This window comes from Hoplias malabaricus, chromosome 7 (assembly GCF_029633855.1).
Source record: "Hoplias malabaricus isolate fHopMal1 chromosome 7, fHopMal1.hap1, whole genome shotgun sequence".
Taxonomy (NCBI): Eukaryota; Metazoa; Chordata; class Actinopteri; order Characiformes; family Erythrinidae; genus Hoplias; species Hoplias malabaricus.
Genome location: NC_089806.1, coordinates 45,468,921 through 45,490,959, shown reverse-complemented (window position 1 = coordinate 45,490,959; position 22,039 = coordinate 45,468,921). Strand labels below are relative to the sequence as shown.

General features: G+C 36.8%; 5 protein-coding genes and 1 pseudogene across 5 annotated transcripts in view; all 6 read right to left on the bottom strand.

The window, feature by feature from the left end:
• Positions 1 to 22,039, bottom strand: part of stx7l (syntaxin 7-like) — a 300,211-nt gene that overhangs the window by 103,736 nt on the left and 174,436 nt on the right. The gene's annotated exons all lie outside the window — the stretch shown is intronic.
• LOC136702796 (trace amine-associated receptor 1-like) lies at positions 378 to 1,408 on the bottom strand (annotated as a pseudogene).
• LOC136701537 (trace amine-associated receptor 1-like) lies at positions 3,147 to 4,169 on the bottom strand. The gene has a single exon (XM_066676116.1). It carries the CDS (start codon positions 4,167 to 4,169, stop codon positions 3,147 to 3,149), a length of 1,023 nt encoding a protein of 340 aa, XP_066532213.1.
• Positions 5,338 to 6,312, bottom strand: LOC136701536 (trace amine-associated receptor 1-like). Its single transcript, XM_066676115.1, has one exon. It carries the CDS (start codon positions 6,310 to 6,312, stop codon positions 5,338 to 5,340), a length of 975 nt encoding a protein of 324 aa, XP_066532212.1.
• On the bottom strand, positions 7,418 to 8,443 carry LOC136701535 (trace amine-associated receptor 4-like). Its single transcript, XM_066676114.1, has one exon. It carries the CDS (start codon positions 8,441 to 8,443, stop codon positions 7,418 to 7,420), a length of 1,026 nt encoding a protein of 341 aa, XP_066532211.1.
• LOC136701700 (trace amine-associated receptor 1-like) lies at positions 12,183 to 13,208 on the bottom strand. The gene has a single exon (XM_066676350.1). It carries the CDS (start codon positions 13,206 to 13,208, stop codon positions 12,183 to 12,185), a length of 1,026 nt encoding a protein of 341 aa, XP_066532447.1.

The window sequence follows — 22,039 nt, the reverse complement described above, 5'->3', positions numbered from 1 at the left end:
CCAAAATAGCCATCTGTTACATCCCAATAAACATCTGTGCTCATATAACTATCTGACTGGAGAATTAGTGTTAATATATTAACATCTATTCTGGAAGATAGCAATCTTGTGTCTGCAGCAAGCAACTCACAAGTACACACAAAAAAATTATGTTTGAAAAGCATAATCAAAAAATCAAGAATACATGAATTCTAATTCTAATTAAATTTTATCAAAAACGTCTCTCGTCTGTTTTGTAAACATAGGGTGTCATTTATGAAATAAAGGTTTATTTAAAAACATTTATTCCACAAAAGAACACTGCTAAACTAAATTGCCACTGTCCTGTACTGAAATTAACCATCCCATTTCCTTTTTGTGATTGTTGTGGACATGCATTATGCTGCTATGAACAGTTTCATTTTCGAAGAATTATTCTTGAAAATTTTGCCTAACAAAATAAGTCTGAGTGCCTTTCTAAACCAACTAAAAAAGAATGCATACACAATAGGATTAAATGCAGAATTTGAATAAACAATCCACACAAGAAAATCAAACACTTGTGGTGGAGAATTGTAACCAGAAAACGTCACTGTGAGACTGCAGACAGAAAATGGCACCCAAAATGACAGAACCCCTCCCATGATGATGGCTAATGTCTTAGTGGCTTTTTTCTCAGATTTTCTAATGGTGGGTTGCCCTGATGATTTGTTGACTTCAAAGATAGTACTATGAATTAAACGTGACTGCTTCTGTGCAACAAGATATATTTTCAGATATACACTCAGCATGATAATAGAGGGGATATATAGAGAAAATATTGTAACTGACAAATTTATCATGGGTCCAATAACAACCACACAGCTTCCCTCACAAAAACATCAATGTGAGCATCTCTGCTTAGAGCATTCATCTCAGGATATACAAATCCCACAGCAGCAGAGACACTCCAACAAACCGTGATCATGAACAAAGTAGTGAGAGGAGTCATTTTACTGTGGTACAGCAGGGGGTGACAGACGGCATAATACCGTTCAACTGAAATAAATACAAGATTGAAAACAGAGGCAGTGCACAATGTCAGGCCAAGGCTGCTGTGTAATTTACAGAATGTGTTCCCCAAATACCAACATGTTTCCACAGAGCGCATCATACTAGGAGGCATCACAACTCCTCCGACAAGCAGGTCAGCAACAGCCAGAGAGAGAGTGAGGAAATTAGTCGGAGTGTGCAGCTGCTTGAAATGAGCTATAGCTATGATCACCATAAGGTTTCCAAACAAAGTAAGAAATATAAGGAAGCCAAGAACAAGATAAGTCAAAGTTCTCAATAATAGTGGATAGATAAACTTCAGACAAGAGTTAGGATGATGTTCATAACAAAGTGAAATATTAAGTGTGCTTCCATTTTTATTCACAGTCATGTCCATCGCAATCTTTGGGTTTACCTGTAAATAGTCAAACATAAACAACAGTCATATTTATGTTTACAAAGTATTATTTTTCTTTAATTTACATTACTGAAACATTTCAAAACATGAAGTTTAACAGACTGGATAGGTACAAGTTATAGTGAAACAATTATTAAACACAGTATTTTTTTCTGGTATCTTCAATCCTGTCTTTAATTTCAGCCTTACCTCTGCCTGTATACAAGGGCGTAGCTAAGCTCTAATTACAGAGAAGCTTTATTTATAGGCTCATGAGCCTGTATCAAGAATAAGTTTCTGCTAAATCACTCCTCTAAGCCCATCCCTTGATACTCCCCCAATTAATCTGCACAACATTCACTCACAAAATCTCTTTTTCATATTCAGTTACAAACATATTTCATAAAAGATTGCAACATTTTGTAAAATGCAGTAACAGCAAAATTACAATTTTTTTGGCGGATTAACCTGAACACACACATGGCATGAGACATCTGCTAAAGGCCTGTCCACACGGATCCAAATATTTTCAGTAATGGAGGTACTCCTCTCTCCATTTTTGAAAATATTCACATGCGGATGAATACAAAATGGTTGCATTATCAGCTATGTCAAGTAGTACCTCTTAAAGAGAGCTATCAAAACACCACAAACCATGAATGAAACTGGTTTATTCCTAAATCACCCCAATACTCACTACGTAGTTCACTATGCAAGTCATGAAATTACTGAATCTAGATCTTTATTTTTATTCATAGGTATGAATCTGTAATCTATTGCTGTCTGTGTGTGTACAGTTTAGTTTATGAATTAAGCAATCTACTGTAGAGGGAGGAAGAAGCTGTCTGAGTTTCAGACAGAAACAGACATGCTATGTGATGTCAGTGTTTCTGAAAAGTTTATTATTGTTTGCCCATTTTCAAATATCTCCCCCTTTGGAGATCATTTTTGAACACATCAGTTTTCAAATAGTATTCATGTGGATGGGAAGCCAAAACGCAGACAAAAACCTTAATTTTTTAAAAATATCCAGATCCATGTGGAGGGTCTAAATCTATTTGGAAATCTCAGTGTCAGACTGCAGTAATCAAGTCTTCTTCAAGTAAAAGACAGTGTTTTGTTCTACTACCAATTTGACCACTGCTTAAAACTAAAAATTATTTAGTTATTAAAAGTTAAAAAGAAACATTCATTGTAGTCAGTACACACACAGACACATATAAGGGGGCTCAGCATCACCCATTCTTGCAGCAGGGAGAGTGATTATTGGCAGATTTTCCACGTCTACACAATACATGGCATGGATTGACAGACTGGCACCACACTGACTAAGGTTAGGTGAAGATTTCTATGCCTTGTATTAGAATGTACAATGCTTTGCAAAATCTGGCTAAAGGTGCCTGTGAATTGTGCCACTCAAAAGACCAACCCTATTCATAATGAAAGAACTAACCTGTAATAGGTAAAAAAAAGTAGTATCTGTTAAACTGGAAAATAGATTATTGTGTTTACAATAATCAAGCAGTCTTGAGTAAATCAAAGGACAATTTTAATGCCAGTGAAAAAGTTGTCATTACTCCCAGCAACTTGACACTTTTGACCAAAAAACTAACAAAAAAAAGTGTTAATTTCATGTATACTTAAAATAATGTGTTCAACATGAGAAAGAACAACACTAAACTAAATGTCCTCTGTCCTGTACTGTGATGAATGATCTTTTGTTTACTGTGGATACACTTCATTTTACTAAAAGTTGCATTCTTGAAGAATTGAACTTAAAAATTTGTCCTAACATAATAACTCTGAGTGCCTTCCTAAACCAGCTGTAGAAAAATGAATACACAATGGGATTACAAGCAGAATTTAAATTAATAATCCAACAAAGCACGTCAAACAGTTCTGCTGGACCACTGAGACCAGTAAAAGTCACAGTGAGATAGTAGACAGAAAATGGGGCCCAGCATGAGAGAAACCCTCCCATGACGATGGCTAATGTCTTAGTAGCTTTCCTCTCATTCTTACTGATAGTGGTTTGCCCTCTGGGTTTATTCACACGAGAGAGAGTATTATGAACTAAACGTGACTGCTTCTGTGCTACAAGGTATATTTTCAGATAAATGCTCAGCATGATAATAGAAGGGATATACAGAGAGAACACTGTAACTGACAAATTTATCATAGATTCTATAAGTAAGACACAGCTGCCCTCACAAAAAACTTTAGGCTGGTTGCGTAGAGCATTCAGCTCAGGGTATCCAAACCCTACAGCAACAGAAACACTCCAACAAACAGTGATCATGAACAGAGTAGTAAGAGGAGTCATTTTACTGTGATACAGCAGGGGGTGACATATTGCATAATATCGTTCTATTGAGATGAACGCAAGATTCAGAACAGAGGCAGTACACAGTGTAATGCCAAGGCTGAAGTGTATTTTACAGAATACACTCCCCAAATACCAACAAGTCTCCACAGAGCGTATCATGCCAGGAGGCATCACAACTCCTCCGACAAGCAGGTCAGCTACAGCCAGAGAGAGAGTGAGGAAGTTTGTTGGAGTGTGCAGCTGCTTGAAATGAGCTATAGCTATGATCACCATAAGGTTTCCAAACAATGTCAGAAGCACAATGAAGCCAAGAACAAGATACATTACAATTCTCACAGACAGCGGATAAATAAACTTCTGACAAGAGTTAGGATGGTGGCTATAACAAAGCGAAATGTTAAGTGTGCTCCCATTTTTATTCACAGTCATGTCCATCACGATATTTGTGTGTACCTGTAAATAGTCAAACATAAAAAGCAGTGATTTTTACGTTTTCTAAGTATTATTTTCCTTTAATTTACATTACTGAAACACATTTCAAACCATAATTTTAACAGACTGGACAGGTACAGGTTGAATATATTATAAAAAATTTATAATAACAAAATAATTAAAAGCATGGCCATTTGTTTTCCTTCTTCAATCCTGTATTTAATTTTCAGCCTTACCTCCGCCTGTACACAAGGGCGTAGCCAAACTCTGATTACAGAGCAACATTCTTTTATAGGCTCATGAGCCTGTATCAAGAATAGGTTTCTGCTAAATCACTCCTCTAAGCTCATCCCTTGATACTTCCTCAGTTAAGCTGCAAAACATTCACTCACAAAAGTCTCGTTCTTACATTCAATTACAAACACATCATAAAACATTGGAACATTATGTAAAATGCTATAAAAATAATCAAAATTTACTTTAAATGTTTTGGATGATGAACCTTAACATGCTCATAGAATGAGGCCTCAGTTAAGTCTATTTGGAAATCTCAGCATCTGGCTGCATTAGCCATGTCTGCATAATGAAGAAGACAGTCCTAGGTTCTTCTAAATTCATCAATCTGTAAAACTAAGAAAAAAAATATTATAAAGTTCATAAAACGTGTTCCCCTAGTGGCTAAGACTAGGCAAGTAATTTTTTATTTGGCAAAGACAGGAAAACTGACCATACCTTGCAAGCCTGGACAAAGTAGGCTGTGGACTGTGCCACTCAACAGCCCAAAAAGGCCTAATAAATAATACATAATAATATATTAACTAATTCTGTAGTAAACATATTTTTTAACAATAATCAAGCAGTCTTGAGGAAACAGAAAAAACGTTTTTAATGCCAATGGGGAGAAAAATAATGCTAATAAATGTACATTTAAAAAGAAAACAATTTGTCTTTCACAAACACAGCTTGACAGCTTGGACCAAAAAAACAAAATAAATACAAAAATAAGGTGTAAAATTGCCATTTACTTAAAATCATGCATTCAGCATAGAACAGCACTAAACTAAATGTCCTCCATACTGCGCTGTGATGAACAATCTTCTGTTTGTTGTTGATACACTACGCTTTACTTAGATAACAGTCTCATTCTCGAAGAATTGATCTTACAAATTTGTCATAACATAATAACTCTGAGTGCTTTCCTAAACCAGTTGTAGAAGAATGAATACACAATAGGATTACAAGCAGAATTTGAATTAACGATCCAACCAAGCACATCAAACAGCTGTGGTGGGCCACTGAGACCAGTAAAAGTCACAGTAAGATAGTAGACAGAAAATGGAGCCCAAAATGACAGAAACCCTCCCATGACGATGGCTAATGTCTTAGTAGCTTTCCTCTCATTCTTACTGATAGTGGTTTGCCCTCTGGATTTAATCACACGAGAGAGAGTATTATGAATTAAATGTGACTGCTTCTGTGCTACAAGGTATATTTTCAGATAAATGCTCAGCATGATAATAGAAGGGATGTATAGAGAGAACATGGTAACTGACAAATTTACCATAGGTTCTATAAGTAAGACACAGCTTCCCTCACAAAAAAATTCAGGCTGGTTGTGTAGAGCATTCAGCTCAGGGTATCCAAACCCTACAGCAACAGAAACACTCCAACAAACAGTGATCATGAACAGAGTAGTGAGAGGAGTCATTTTACTGTGGTACAGCAGGGGGTGACATATTGCATAATATCGTTCAATTGAGATAAACACAAGATTTAAAACAGAGGCAGTACAAAGTGTCATTCCAAGGCTGAGGTGTATTTTACAGAATACACTCCCCAAATACCAACAAGTCTCCACAGAGCGTATCATGGCAGGAGGCATAACAACTCCTCCGACAAGCAGGTCTGCTACAGCCAGAGAGAGAGTGAGGAAGTTAGTCGGAGTGTGCAGCTGCTTGAAATGAGTTATAGCTATGATCACCATAAGGTTTCCAAATAGTGTAAGAAGTATAATAAAGCCAAGAACAACATACATTACAATTCTCACAAACAGCGAATAAATAAACTTCTGACAAGAGTTAGGATGATGGCTATAACAAAGTGAAATGTTAAGTGTGCTCCCATTTTTATTCACAGTCATGTCCATCACGATATTTGTGTTTACCTGAAAATATTCAAACATAAAAAGCAGTAATTTTTACATGTTTATTAAGTATTATTTTTCTTTAAGGTACATTACTGAAACACATTTCAAAACATGAAGTTTAACAGATTGAACAGGTACAAGTTATAGCAGTAAAATTATTAAACACAGGGTAATTTTTTTGCAATCCTGTCTTTAATTTTCAGCCTTACCTCCGCCTGTACACAATGGCGTAGCCAAACTCTGATTACAGAGCAACTTTCTTTTATAGGCTCATGAGCCTGTATCAAGAATAGGTTTCTGCTAAATCACTCCTCTAAGCTCATCCCTTGATACTTCCTCAGTTAAGCTGCAAAACATTCACTCACAAAAGTCTCGTTCTTACATTCAATTACAAACACATCATAAAACATTGGAACATTATGTAAAATGCTATAAAAATAATCAAAATTTACTTTAAATGTTTTGGATGATGAACCTCAACATGCTCATAGAATGAGGCCTCAGTTAAGTCTATTTGGAAATCTCAGCATCTGGCTGCATTAGCCATGTCTGCATAATGAAGAAGACAGTCCTAGGTTCTTCTAAATTCATCAATGTGTAAAAATAAAAAAAAAAATTAAAAAATTATAAAGTTAATAGAATGTGTTCCCCTAGTGGCTAAGACTAGGCAACTATTTTTTTTATTTGGCAAAGACAGGAAAACTGATCATACCTTGCAAGCCTGGACAAAGTAGGCTGTGGACTGTGCCACTCAACAGCCCAAAAAGGCCTAATAAATAATACATAATAATATATTAACTAATTCTGTAGTAAACATATTTTTTAACAATAATCAAGCAGTCTTGAGGAAACAGAAAAATGTTTTTAATGCCAATGGGGGGAAAATAATACTAATAAATGTACATTTGAAAAGAAAACAATTTGTCTTTCACAAACACAGCTTGACAGCATGGACCAAAAAAAACTAAATAAATAAAAAAATAAGGTGTAAAATTGGCATTTACTTAAAATCATGCATTCAGCATAGAACAACACCACTAAACTAAATGTCCTCCATGCTGCGCTGTGATGAACAATCTTCTGTTTGTTGTTGATACACTACGTTTTACTTAGATAACAGTCTCATTCTCGCAGAATTGAACTTAAAAATTTGTCCTAACATAATAACTCTGAGTGCCTTCCTAAACCAGCTGTAGAAGAATGAATACACAATGGGATTACATGCAGAATTTGAATTAACGATCCAACCAAGCACGTCAAACAGTTCTGGTGAACCACTGAGACCAGAAAAAGTCACAGTGAGATGGTAGACTGAAAATGGAGCCCAAAATGAAAGAAACCCTCCCATGACAATGGCTAATGTCTTAGTAGCTTTCCTCTCATTCTTACTGATAGTGGTTTGCCCTCTGGATTTATTCACGCAAGAGAGAGTATTATGAACTAAACGTGACTGCTTGTGTGCTACAAGGTATATTTTCAGATAAATGCTCAGCATGATAATAGAAGGGATATACAGAGAGAACAATGTTACTGACAAATTTATCATTGGATCTATAAGTAAAACACAGCTTCCCTCACAACAAACTTCAGGCTGGTTGTGTAGAGCATTCAGCTCAGGGTATCCAAACCCCATTGCAACAGAAACACTCCAACAAACACTGATCATAAACAGAGTAGTGAGAGGAGTCATTTTACTGTGGTACAGCAGGGGGTGACATATTGCATAATATCGTTCAATTGAGATAAACACAAGATTTAAAACAGAGGCAGTACAAAGTGTCATACCAAGGCTGAGGTGTATTTTACAGAATGTGTTCCCCAAATACCAACAAGTCTCCACAGAGCGTATCATGGCAGGAGGCATCACAACTCCTCCGACAAGCAGGTCAGCTACAGCCAGAGAAAGAGTGAGGAAGTTAGTCGGAGTGTGAAGCTGCTTGAAATGAGCTATAGCTATGATCACCATAAGATTTCCAAATAATGTAAGAAGGATAATGAAGCCAAGAACTATATACATCACAATTCTCAAAGATAGTGGATAAATAAACTTCTGACAAGAGTTAGAATGATGGTCATAACAAAGAGCAATGCTAAGTATGCTCCAATTTTTATGTAGAATCATGTCCATCATGATGTTTCCATATATGTATTAAGAGTCAAACAAACACAGTAAGTCTTTTTACTCGTATATTAAGCAAATGTCTCATGTTACAATATTGCTATATATTGATAAAAATGCATGTCATATTAAAAATAATTTGTGACCACGCTATAACTACAAATATATGAAATAAAGCACATTAATAATTTCTAATATAATTTCCAGCCTCAGCCCTGCCTGTAAACAGGGGCATAGCCAAGCTCTGATGAAAGGGCAGCTTTCTTTTATAGGCTCATGAGCTTGTATCACGAACATGTTTCTGCTACAACACTCTTCTGACTCTGGTCCCTTGATAATCCACTAGTTAAATGGACTTACATAGGTGGTCTATTCTACACAATCCCTGTAATAGATTAAAATACAACAAGCAACAAAAACAAGAATCTATGATTTGCAAATTTTCAAGTTTAAATTAACTGAACACATTCCTTTGAAAGTTTTCACTGACCAACCTGATAGTATTTTGAAAAGTATAAATAGATTTATAATTTGACACTTATAATACAGTCAAAATAAATTGGGACTGAGGCAAATGAGTTAAAGTTATAATAAGCATTAAGTTCCACTATTTTAAATCTTTCCTCTTTAAGCAGGTAAATATAACAGACATAACAAAGAGCAGTGGTTTGGATGGAAAGGTTGTTGGTTCAATTCCCACAACCAGGAGGTAAATTGGGGGCAGTGGGAGTGTCTTACTCCTTCAATCCATGGCCTTGAGATGGATCTGAGCAAGGCACCAAACCCAAAACTGCTCCCCAGGGGTGGGGATGGCTGCCCGCAGCTCTGGCTGTGTCTTCAAGGCTCTAGTGCACTAGTGTGTGTTTGTATGTGTGTTTTCACTGCTGCAGATGGGTTTCACTGCTGCAAATGAATATTTCCCAATAAAAACTGCAAAGAATTTATGCTGTGTACTGCACTCAGGAATGTTGGTCACCACTGCTAAAGGTGTATCAGGTGTACCAGCTTCCAGCACTCAGATGGCCCTGCATGAGAAATTGGCATGAAACTGTGATAGATAAACTTGGGAATACTGCAGAAAACACCTGTCTCTAAACATCATTGCATTGCAGCATCAAGTCTTGCAAGCTAAAACGCTATTTGATTAGAAATCCACAGGCCCAAGCTCATGTCAGATGGTATGAACTACAGTGAAAATGTGCTGTGGTTCAGACAAGTCCACATTTAAAAAAAAAAATGTGCCAAAGATCAAATGGACCATCCAGGTGTAAAAGCAAATATTGCTCTTGGAATGAAGGTCCGTCAGTACCAAGGGCAGGGGGTGTGTGAGCACTTACCATTAATTCAGTTGTAACATGTGAACCCTTGGCCCTAATGTGTGACATGGCTTGCCTTAACTGAGATGAGATAGGTAATAAATGGATGAACTGAATTTGAATGTGTAGTGCATTTATGAACTGAACAAATTTAACTCTGCAATATTATGCACGTCAGAGAGAAACAAGTTATTCAGGGAGGAAGTAAAAGGCACAGAACCCATGTTAATTTCATTAAAGAAAACTATAAATAACTTTATTTGCTGAAGATGTATTTTTCACAACAAAAACAGAATGAGATCTAAATAAACATTAAATGAGAATGACAAAGAAAACGATGAAAGTTATTGCACCTTTGCAATTTCATTTTCTTCTGCTCAGATAACTCTGAACCAGACTCTGAAATCATTTCACACACAGCACGAAAAAAAAACACCCCTCTGTATCTGCCACTCTTTCCAAAGATTATAGCGATGAATGTGAGGTTCCAATAGTAGTAATATCTCTCTTCCTCACCATCCTGTGACATGGGGCAGATAGTGCTCTGAAATGTCCAGTTATTTCTGGTTCTGGTTGTAGAATAAAGTGGCCATTTTGCTTTATTATTATAGACATTAAAATTATGTTACTTTTAAAACACATTAAGTTATTGTTTGTGAAACTTAGGAATAAATGATACCCCTAAAATGAAAAAAAAATGTAAACTGCATGCCTAATATTAAGCAATCTTTTTTCTTATTTAATAGATATCAATGACTAATTATTTTTAATTTTCAACAGCTAAAATAAACTAAAGCTAGAAAAAATTAAATGACTAAAACTAATACACATTTAAGTAAAGAACTAAGACCAAACCTAAATGAAAATCAGCTGACAAAATTAACCCTGTTTATGAAATGGTTTGATCCACGTATATCTGATTGGGGAAATTTATAGCACCAATAAAACAGTGATATTTTTGTTTAATGTAATTATATCACAATGAGATAGTGATATATTGGGTTATTAGAATTATTCAAAGCCTGCAGGCTGTTGCATATGTAAAAATGAAAGGAAAAAAATATTTACATGAAGAAAACTTCACTTGTACTTTGATAAATATTACAAAGCAGAAAGAACTGGGCTTAGGAATTTTACATTATGGGGCACAATGTAAGATTTAAATATAAGCCAGAAAAATAAACAAGATCCATTTTAATTTCAGCTTGACTTACATTTAAATAATGTATTTATAACCCAGACTTAAAGCATACAGAATAAACAAAAAAAAAAAAAAACATTATCAACAAACAGAACAGCAAGCACAAAAGTTACATTTTGTATATCCTTGCTTTCACATATTTTCAATTAAAAAGACCTATTTTTACAGAAGCAATATAAATCTACCCATACATATGTAAATTCATTCATTGTCTGTAACCCTTATTCAGTTCAGGGCGGCAGTGGCAAGACACATTTTCGTTTACTGACTGACTGACTCACTGATTCCTAATGCTGAACGCGCATGCATGAGTAGGAATGTCACATTCTGCTGTTAGTTCAGCCATATTTCACAAGATGGAGCTTCTAAACCGTCTGCTGTTAGTTCGGCCATATTTCGCATAGCGCTTTTCCACCAACAAGGAAACAGAATATTTCTAGTCCGTAAACTAAATTTGGAACCATTCGGCACGTTTCCACCGACATACACTAGTTGGCGAACCAGATTCGTTCCCAGATGGAACCAAATAACAGTAGGTTCTTCAGTGTGAACCGTGGTTTCGTCAATGGGCGTGTCAAAGTTCAGTAACTCAAGAAAGCGCTCAGAGCCTCACACTCGAGTCCTGCCTTCCATATTTTCTGTACAACACAATCACATAATAGAAACCACATCTAAACAAAGACATTAACATGAAGCACCAAAGCTTCTCCAGACCTTCCAATGACAGGGGTTTTGGGCTTACCTGTTTTTGAAATGCCACAAACACCTCTATGAAAATGGCTATATGGCCAATGGCGGTCCAGCAAAACTACATTTGCCTAGTTTCTCTTTGCTCTTTATTTTCTCCTTTTGAGTTCTTATAAATTGTCAGTTAACAACTGGAAGCAGCTGGTGGAGTAATCACAAATGTAATCACAATGCATGACATGATAGGACAGACTGACACCAAACTGGCTAAAAATGTGAGAATAACTTCTAGGACAAGTAGACGAGAATGAACAATCCATGCCCAACCCCTAAAAGTCTGTGCTTAAATAGACACATTTGGCTTTAAACTATATCTCTCAAACATTCACAAGTTAATTTTTTTCAGGAACCTTTTATTCTAAAGTTTTCAGTAAGTAACAGAATATTGAATTGTATACTCATAAACATGTATCTCACATAAGAAAGAACACAGCTGAACCAAATGCCCACTCTCCTGCCCCAGAAAAAAATACATTATTATTATTTGCTATGAACAAAGTCTCATTCCTGAAGAATTGTATTTAAAAATTTGGCCTAACAAAATAACCCTGAGTGCCTTCCTAAACCAGCTGTAGAAAAATGCATACACAATGGGATTAAAGGTTGAATTGATAGTAACAAACCAACAAAGCAAATCAAACATTTCTGGTGGGGCACTGAGACCAGAAAATGTCAAAGTGAGGTTATAAACAGAAAATGGGGCCCAGCATGCGAGAAACCCTCCCATTACAATAGCTAATGTCTTAGTGGCTTTTCTTTCATTCTTACTGATAGTGGGATGCCCACTACATTTATTCACTCTAGAGAGAGTATTATGAACTATACGTGACTGCTTCTGTGCTACAATATATATTTTCAGATAAATGCACAGCATGACAAATGAGGGGATGTACATAGTGAACACTGTAACTGACAAACTTATCATGGGTCCAATAACAATCACACAGCTTCCCTCACAAAAAAATTCAGTGTAAGCTCCTTTGCTTAGAGAATTCAGTTCAGGGTATACAAATCCCACAGCAAGGGAAACACTCCAGCAAACAGTAATCATGAACAGAGTAGTAAGAGCAGTCATTTTACTGTGGTAGTGCAGGGGGTGACAGACTGCATAATATCGTTCAACTGAAATGAATACAAGATTTAAATTAGAGGCACAGCCCAATGAAATGGCAAAGCTGCTGTGTATTTTACAGAATGTGTTCCCCAAATACCAGCAAGACTCTGCAGAACGTGCCATGTTTGGAGGCATCACAACAATTCCTATAAGCAGGTCAGCTACAGCCAGAGAGAGAGTGAGGAAGTTAGTCGGGGTGTGAAGCTGCTTGAAATGGGCTATAGCAATGATTACCATAAGGTTTCCAAATAATGTAAGAAGTATAAGGAAGCCAAGAACAAGATACATCACAGTTCTCACCCATAGTGGGTAAATAAACTTCTGACAAGAGTTAGGGTGATGTTCAAAACAAAGTGTAATATTAAGTGTGCTACCATTTTTATGTGCACTCGTGTCCATCACGATGTTTGCCTTTATCTGTAAATATTCAAACAGAATAATACAGTCATTTTTACTAATATACTTCTGTAGAATACACTAATGCTACACATGTCAAAACATAACATTTATAAGACTGGGCTGGTAAAACAAGATTTTCTGTCTAAATTATAACAAAATTATTAAATGCAGAAACATTACAATTCTCTGTTTTAACCAGTTATGGCTTACATTTCTAGCCTCACCTCTGCCTGTACACAAGGGCGTAGCCAAGCTCTGATTACAGAGCAGCTTTCTTTTATAGGCACATGATCATGTATCAGGAACATGTTTCTGCTACAACACTCCTCTAAATATTGTCCCTTGATAATCCACTAGTTGAATTGCAAATAAATTGCTAATCTATACAACCCTTGTGGTGCATTAAAATACAAAAAGCAGCAAAAACAAGAATCTATGATTTAGTAATTTTCTTCAACTTTTATTTAACTGAGCAAATTTATTTGAACATTTTCACGGACCAACTTTATTGCATTTTGAAAAGTAAAAATAGATTTGTAATTTGACATGTAAAATACACTCAAAGTAAATTGGCACTGAGGCAAATGAGGCCTCTGGAGCCTGGGGCCTTTCAGTCATATCAGAGGTAATCTGACATGCCTTGACATTTTTACAAATTTCACCTACCTAAAAAAAAGCCACAAAGAGCATTAGAATTTTACTACAGAGCTGAGCACTGTGCCTCTGCGCAATTATAAAACATTTACCACCAGCCTCATGAAATCCGTCGCTAGAATTTGCAAGAAGCTAATCAGCGCCAAGCATGCTGCAGAAAAACTAATCAAACATATTTCACTTATTCATCACCATCCTATTTTGAATCAACACATTGCTCAGAATTAAGCTGTTCCTCTTCAGGCAGCTGAAAAGTGTGACTGAGCCATCTTAAAGCTCCACGCTCAATGTGAAAACACAATAATGTGCTTTTGTTTATATGACTAAAATTAGCATGTTTACATGTTGTGTTGCAATCGTAATCCTCCAGTTAGAGTGGCTGGATTAGCATGTTATTAACATAGAAATATGAATTGGTGGGCCATGAAGGCATGCACTTGGAATCTCAGAGAGAGACGTGCCTCTTGTTTCTTATATTTTTATAACAAGCTAAAAAAATTGCTTTTCAACCTCCAAATAATTGAAAGGTATACACTTTAAGGTTTCTGGGGGTATGTTTTGTAGTGGAGTCAGGACCTGAATCTCCAAATCAAACCCCTCTCAAGTTCATGTCCAAAATTAAAATATGTTTTTCTTTTAGATGTCAGAAAACTGACCATTTGGTTAGACTACTCATCTGGCTTTCCTACAATGACCAGATGGTCAAAGCGAAAGGGGGGAAGGCTTTCCCCCACAACCATTGAATAGGACTATATTCATGAACACAGAATTTTACTCACAGGACACCTGGTGACTTGTCATCTAGGAGTGTACCAGGCTGATCCAATAAACATTGCTATGTAAAGATTCAATCAAGACAGTCCCTGTCTTTCTGACCAAGTTAAAACCATGTAATTCCTACACTTCAACGTTTAAAAGAAATGAAAAAGAAATCTCCCTTCTAATGTTCTAGGAGGATCTATGTTACAACATAACATTGAGACTTCATGTGAAAATCAACATGACACCAAAGATACCTACACCAACATGACACCAAAGATAGACACACAAAACCTACAGGAGATCCTAAATAAATTTTCAAGAATGACTGCAGCCACATGGAACAAATGCGGCTTTTAACTACAATGCCACGTAACATCGAAGTAGTATTATGTTCTGGCCTCTGTGACAATTCATTCCTACAATTTCATCTTGTCAATCCAGGTGGCAAAATGTTACAAACATACTTATTTTCTTGAAATCCCTGATATAATCCAATCTGGATTTGTAAAGATGAATTGTTTATTTCCATGGGCAACACTCAGTTGAATGAATAAATGGATGAAGCATAAGTGCTTGGTTGAAAGAAACCCTTCCCTTATTTCCTGTGTTATACTGTATTTAGGCTAAAACTGTTTGTGTATATGCTATGTACAACATTCTGTAGAATGACCCACCAGGAGAAATACCAAGTTACTAAGACACTTATTTCATCACAAATACACTCCATGACAAACTGACAAATAATCAATGACTTGGTCTAAAAGATTCCTTAGTCTCAGTTCCCGCCAAATCCAGAAGGTGGAGCCTCAGGACTAAACTGTGTCTGTGCCCAAACACTCTGGGTCCAATCGGAGCACAGGCTCCTCCCTTGAGGAGGAAGCTAAGTAAACCTTGAAAAGCCCACACACAGATTGAGACAAAGTAAGAGTCAAGTTGGAGAATCTGACACAGTCAGAGTCATGTTTGAGAAACAGTCAAGAGTCAGTCAAGAGTCGAGTGGAGACCAGAATCAACGACAGCAACAGAAAGTCACGTGAGCCTCAGACCCAGGATCCAATCAGAGAAAGGAGACCTCCCAGATGAGCGTGACCGCGCCACATCTGAAAAGGAGTCGCCCAGCTCTAAGCACGCACTTCGCTTCTCTCTTCTTTTCTGAATCTTCTCGTACAGCTACCGTACGTTTTCCGTTCCTTTGTCGCCTCTCTAAGCCGACAAGCCGACTCTCAAAGAACTCTAAGAAAAGGACCTCGCGCAACTCCCAAGGGACGCCTTGTGCCAGTTAGCGGTGCGATACAGAAAGTACAGAGTAACGTCGAGTAATTGTCAGTAATCTTTCCTTTGTTAATTTGTGTTCGTGTTTGTAGCCCAATCCAAGTTTTAATTTTACGACTGATCAAAGCAGGTGAAACTTATTCGTGGCCAGAATAAAAGACACCGCTAAGACAGAGGAAAATCATAAAATAAGTACAAGCTAAATAATTCGATATTGGTTCTGGAGATCGGAGGAAAAACAGCAGACTTTCATCTTGAAGCCCTTCTATCGGGAAGGATAAAATCCAGCCAAGCCAGCAGCTCCCTGTGAAGGGAATCCCCGGCTGACGTCACACCGTCCGAAGGACGTGGACTCATCCGGGAGGGAATCTCCCCACTGATCAGCCTAACTTCAGCCGTGACAAGTCAAGCCCCAGAGAAACAACAGAGCAAAGATCTGCGGGTCATCACCAGCTGTGATCATAAAACCCGACAAAAAAAATCTGCAGAAAAGTAAGCTAAAATTCCTCATTTCCAGAGATGAAATTGAATTAAATCTTTTGGTAAAATATTTTAATCAGACCATAACAAGCCTCACTCCCGAGTCATATCACCTAGCCTATCTCTAAATTCGAACCGGTTTCACCTGCATTGATTCCGTGAGATTTTTATGATTGTGCTATGTTTATCAAATATTATCTTTCCTCTTAATAAAGTATTTCCATTATTTGAAATAACAGTGTGTGGAGTTTGTTCATTAAGAGTCTGAAAATCCTGAAGAACTCATGCAGCGGTGACAGTATTCACTCTCTAATTAATTGTTAATGTTTTTGTCATTTAAGTCAATAATAATAATTATTATCATTAGTTAAATCACTATTAAGCGCGAGGCCAGAAAAAGTCTCTAATGAACCAATTGCAAACACTGATAAATAATCTCAGCTTGGGTTATAGAAATCCTTTCTGCTGTTTATGTTGCTGAATAACGAATGAGATTCAAAGCTTGATGTGGGCAATTTCGTGTTGTGTGTGTTACTGTTTAAAATCTGTTCTGTGGTATATACCGTTGAAAAAAATAAGCTTGGTTGTTTTTGAAGCGTGCGGCTCTGCGCCATTTTGCATGCATAAAACTGTGTAAAGGCCTCCGGTTCGACCCTCGGCTGTGGAATCCGGCGCGAAGGACCACCAAACCGAATTCCTCCGCTCGTTTTAAAACTGGGTCGCTCCCAGCGTTAATAACGAATCGCGCGCTAGGCGATTGGAGGTTACTAAAAAACACAGCCAAAAATACGGCTTGTGTAGAGAGTGGTCTGCTCTGCTCAGCTCTTCCTGGCGAACTGAACGCGAATTCAGGAAAGGAACGACCCCTATGAAGGGGCGGAGCTAAAACTAAGGAGGGAAATTCAAAACGTCCCCAAAACAGAGGAAGACTAATTCCCTCTTGTGGTTAAAGTGCGTGATTGCAGGGAAATCGCTTCATAACTAGCATCTATTGAAGCGTGTCCTCCCGTGCTCCTCCTTGTGGTCAAGTGTGGTGCTACCCTTGACGTTTGATTCCCGTACACCCTCTAGTGGTTGGGAGATTGTCCGCCGAGGCAACCTTAAGTGTTTAGCAGTCCTCTGGTGCTTAAAAGCTGTCATTACAAATGAAATCCTTTTAATGTACCTTAGTGTTTGAAATCTTTGTTCCCATTTTAGATTTTATTTTTTTGATAACGCCCTCTAGTGCTAAAACTTCCTGCTACAGTGAGAAGCCTCTCGCTGCAGCCTGTAGGAAGGCGGAGTTGGACATCCAACCCCACCCACATCCAACCCCGCCCTCTCACCACGTCCGTGCCCAGTGACTTTTCTGTGTCCCAAATGGTGCTCTAATCACTATATAATACACTATTTTAAGGTAGTGTCCGAAATCGTTCCCTACCCTCGTGAATTCGAACACAGCTCATGCTCGCGCCCTAAAAACTCTCAAACAGAATTTTTTAACGGAAAAAGTAACAGTGCACGTTATGTCCGTGAGTAAAAAACATTTAGTTTGTAAGAATAATTACAAAGCTCGTTGTTGTCAGTGTTTTTGCTAGATACACGAACACGTTATAAATACGTTATTTCAGTATGTACTAGTAGGGTCGTAGATAAATACACGAATATTCAACTGCGGCACGCGTGTTGAATGTGGTTGATTTCGCCAGATAAGTAACAAGAGTTAGTGATACTTAATTATACACAGAAAAAAACTTGCTGATAATATTGCCTCCGTGTAAGTAACAAGACTTTTGACTTAAAGAAAAGTTACAAATGTAGTTATAATGAACATTCATATCACAGATAAACTGTAATCCCCTTTTATGTTTTATTGTTTTATTTTTTTTCAGCATCCAGCCCATGTTCAGGCCACTTTTGACCCTTCAATGTTTAATGTTCTCAGCTGTATGTATGGTATGTTTCAGTATGCACTCTGCATTGCCCTTGGTTGGCCTTTTGACTTCAGTCAGGTGATTACTTCAAATTATGACTTTTTTGAGAATACGTTTCCAGTAAGGCTTTAAATGGCATTCTATACTTTGTCATTTGTCCGTTAGAGTGACATCCCACAGCTCCGTAGGTGGTGGTGCCGGTCACTTTTAGGGAGCATGTCACCTGCAAGGTATATACATCTGTTACTCAGACAAAAATATTTACACATACATGCAGCTTTCTCTTCAGACACATTGTACATTGTACTGTGATGTTTTGTATTTTGGAGAGACCACTTGTTAAAGTCGTTGTATTGAGTTCTTTAAATTGTTTTTGTTTGACTGGTATATTGCAAACAACCTAATGTTTGTAAATGTAGCTGATAAACCTAATTTTCAATTAGCTTACGTAATTTAAATTCCAACTGTATTTTAGAATAGTGAGCTCCAATGTACAAGGAAAGGCCAGTAAGCACAAGAAGGGAAAGACTGAGGAGCTTTCAAGGTATGATGGTTTATTTGAATTTATAAGGGCACATGTCAGTGTGTAACTAGCCTGACTTAAAAGCAGTTATTTATAGCATCTGATAAGCTCAAATTAGTTGACATGGTCCATTGTTAAATAGTATTTATATTAATTTCAGTCTAGATTGCACCTTGTTTTTTCTGTTAACAGTAAAGGAAATTGGGCATTTCAACTTTCATTTTGCTTAATGTGCAATAGACTTCACAAATGAGAAAACTGGGGTTTGTTTTAAAAAAATTAATTGGAATGTAGGTTCTGTGGTAAATTTATATTTAACTTTTTTTGTTTCACTAAATTTAAATAAACTGTAAAACATAATCTCAGCACTCTTCTATAATGTCTTTAACAGATGCCCCTTACAATCCTGGAGCAGATTCTATTAGAGGTTGTCCTGGAAGAGGACACTGTTGGAAGACAGTCATTCCAGGCCCAAGCACATTTTCAGTGGCTTGACAGTAAGTATAAAGTGCATTATTGTATTCCAGTATACTTTATTTTAAGATGTTTGTATTCCTTATAAGAAGAGGTGGTAATCTGATTATTAATTCTCAAATTCGACACATACAGCTGTTGTGACTTGGAAACTCTACAGCACAGAATACAAACAACAGTTTCGCACAATGTATGGACTGGAGTGCTGTCTGTACTGTAGAGAGACATATAGAGACTGCTTACCAGGATTGTGTAACTGCGTATGAATTTTGAGAATTGTTTCTTTTGCCAGTGGTTGCAAAAAAGTTGACAAATAAATGTTTTATGATCAGAAGATTTTGTTGGAATTTTGCTGTCAAAAGCAGTGTTGCTGGCTTTGATAATAATAATAATAATAATAATAATAATAATAATATATAATATAATAAATAGATTTTAATTATACAGAATTTTTCAAGGACTCAAAGCATTATGCATGCATTACGATACAGAGTACAAACAACATCAAAAGACAGACAAGATAAGGGAGTAAAATAAGAGTACATATTAAAAGTATGCTTCGGTTTATTATTTGTTGTCCACAGGCTGCTTTGGTCATGGGAGACGTGGGGAACTTGTGGGGTATTGCAGCGAGGACATGCATCCTGGGTTCTGCAGCCCATTCTGCCAAGTTTATGAAGATTTGGGTGTGTGAGTGAGCCAATGTTTGTGTGGGGTGTGAGTGTGTGTGTGTGTATAGATATAGATATAAAATGTTGTTAAGGCTTGAAAATAAAAAAATAAAACTACTGTGCCAGTTTTTCCTTGTCTTTAATACAGACTGCACACCCGTGACTTTTTAGAGTCCTACATGCCAATAAGGATATTCTATTTGACTATATTTCAAGCAACTGCAAATGTAGGGAGTTGTGAATGGAGTGCTAAGTTGTGTAATGTGTTTCTCTTTCTTCTTATTGAAACCAATCCTGCACAACTGGATTACTATATATTTCATTGCAGCATTTTCTTCACTTTGACATTTGGAATATTGTCATTAGCATCATTATCTCTTTAGTCTTTACTTTTATTTCACAACCTGGCTAATTACCCATAGATATCTCTAACAACTCACAGGTAGTAATTATTAGTCATTATGAAATAAGTGGTACCTCTAATATTTGTGAATACTTATTTGTCTGAACCTCAAAACACAGACGTTTAAATACATATGAAAACTGTATAAGCTTCTAATAAATTGTATGCGGACAAATAGCATTACCTATGGATATCTGTGTGTTCTTAAAATGAGAAGATGTTCATGACCAGGCAGGGATGCTTATTTTTTCAAGGCACTGTACACTTAATAGCACTGGATTTTATTATTGTTTTGCAGTCAGCTGTGCACTACATACACTACATAACAATCCATCATGTCATAGTTGGCATAACATTACCACTCGTTGTGGCTGAGAATGACCATTATGAATAACAAAATTAATGTTTTTGGGAAAAAATATTAACTGAATGGAGAACAATATTTTAATGAATCCTGAACGATATCCTCCGTTCACCCTATCATTCATAATAATAGTCTGCCAAACATTGACAACAATGACAAAAGTTAAATCAAATCAGGTATAAATCTGGTAATATTTTTAACAGATGCCCTCAGCGGAAAAACAAAAAAGCACCTGAACAGTATAATAATGAATAAAAGACGTTATATGCGTATTTAATGTGCTACTCAGTGTCGCTAAACATGTCTGCGTTCAAGTGCCACACAGTGCTTCTTGAACACGTCAGTATTAGGAGGCGTGGCTGGATATGGGCGGAGTTGGATGTGGGAGGAGTTGGATGTCCAACTCCACCTTCCTACAGGCTGCAGCGAGACATACTTGGCTACAGTGGAAATTCCCATTTGTGTTACATTGTGTCTGCTCGTGACGTGTCTATTAGAACTCCCACCAGCGCCGACTGGTGTTCATTGCTGCTACTGCATTATAAACTTGCTTGTCACCCTCTGGTGCCCCGGTCTGTTATTACAATTTAAGTTAAACTCTAATACTGAAGCTTGCTGTTGCCATTCAGATTTACTTTCAGTGCTCTCTAGTGGAGAAACTTGCTATCGCAATTGTAATTGTTTTATCAGTTCCCACTAACAAGATCTGGTATTACAGTTCTAGTGGCTGTCTCTAAACGCTGCATATCCGAATAACTACGATTAAAGGCTTGGAAACACAGTAAGCTGATACAGCTATAGCATACAGTGTGTAGTAATTGGAGATTGGCATTTTAACTTGATACCAGCTCGTAAACACAGTTAAAAGGGAAAGTCTTTTGATTTTTGTTATTTTAATAATTCCTTAATTTGGAAAATTTCTTTCACTCTCATAAGTCTTTAATTCAACATTTTTATTTAGTTTAATACATTTTAATTTGAATTTTTTTTAATTCTTTAATTCAAATTTTTTATATAATTCTTTAATTCAATTTTTTTTATTTTTAATAATTCTTTAATTATTGAAAAAAAAAATGTTCTCTTTCCCGCTCACTTGCATATAGCAACTTTCACTCCACACTCTACTACTAACAGGCTTCCTTTAGAAATTCACAAGTGAGCTCAAACACCATACAGACTAGCAGTTATTCTTAGAGCACTGGGTACAGGTGAATTGTAATTCAGTTTAATTTAAAAGGGATTAACGGAATTAATCCCAATTAAATAGAATTAAGGTACACCTCACAGTTAGACACAGCTAACATGGCAGCAGGGA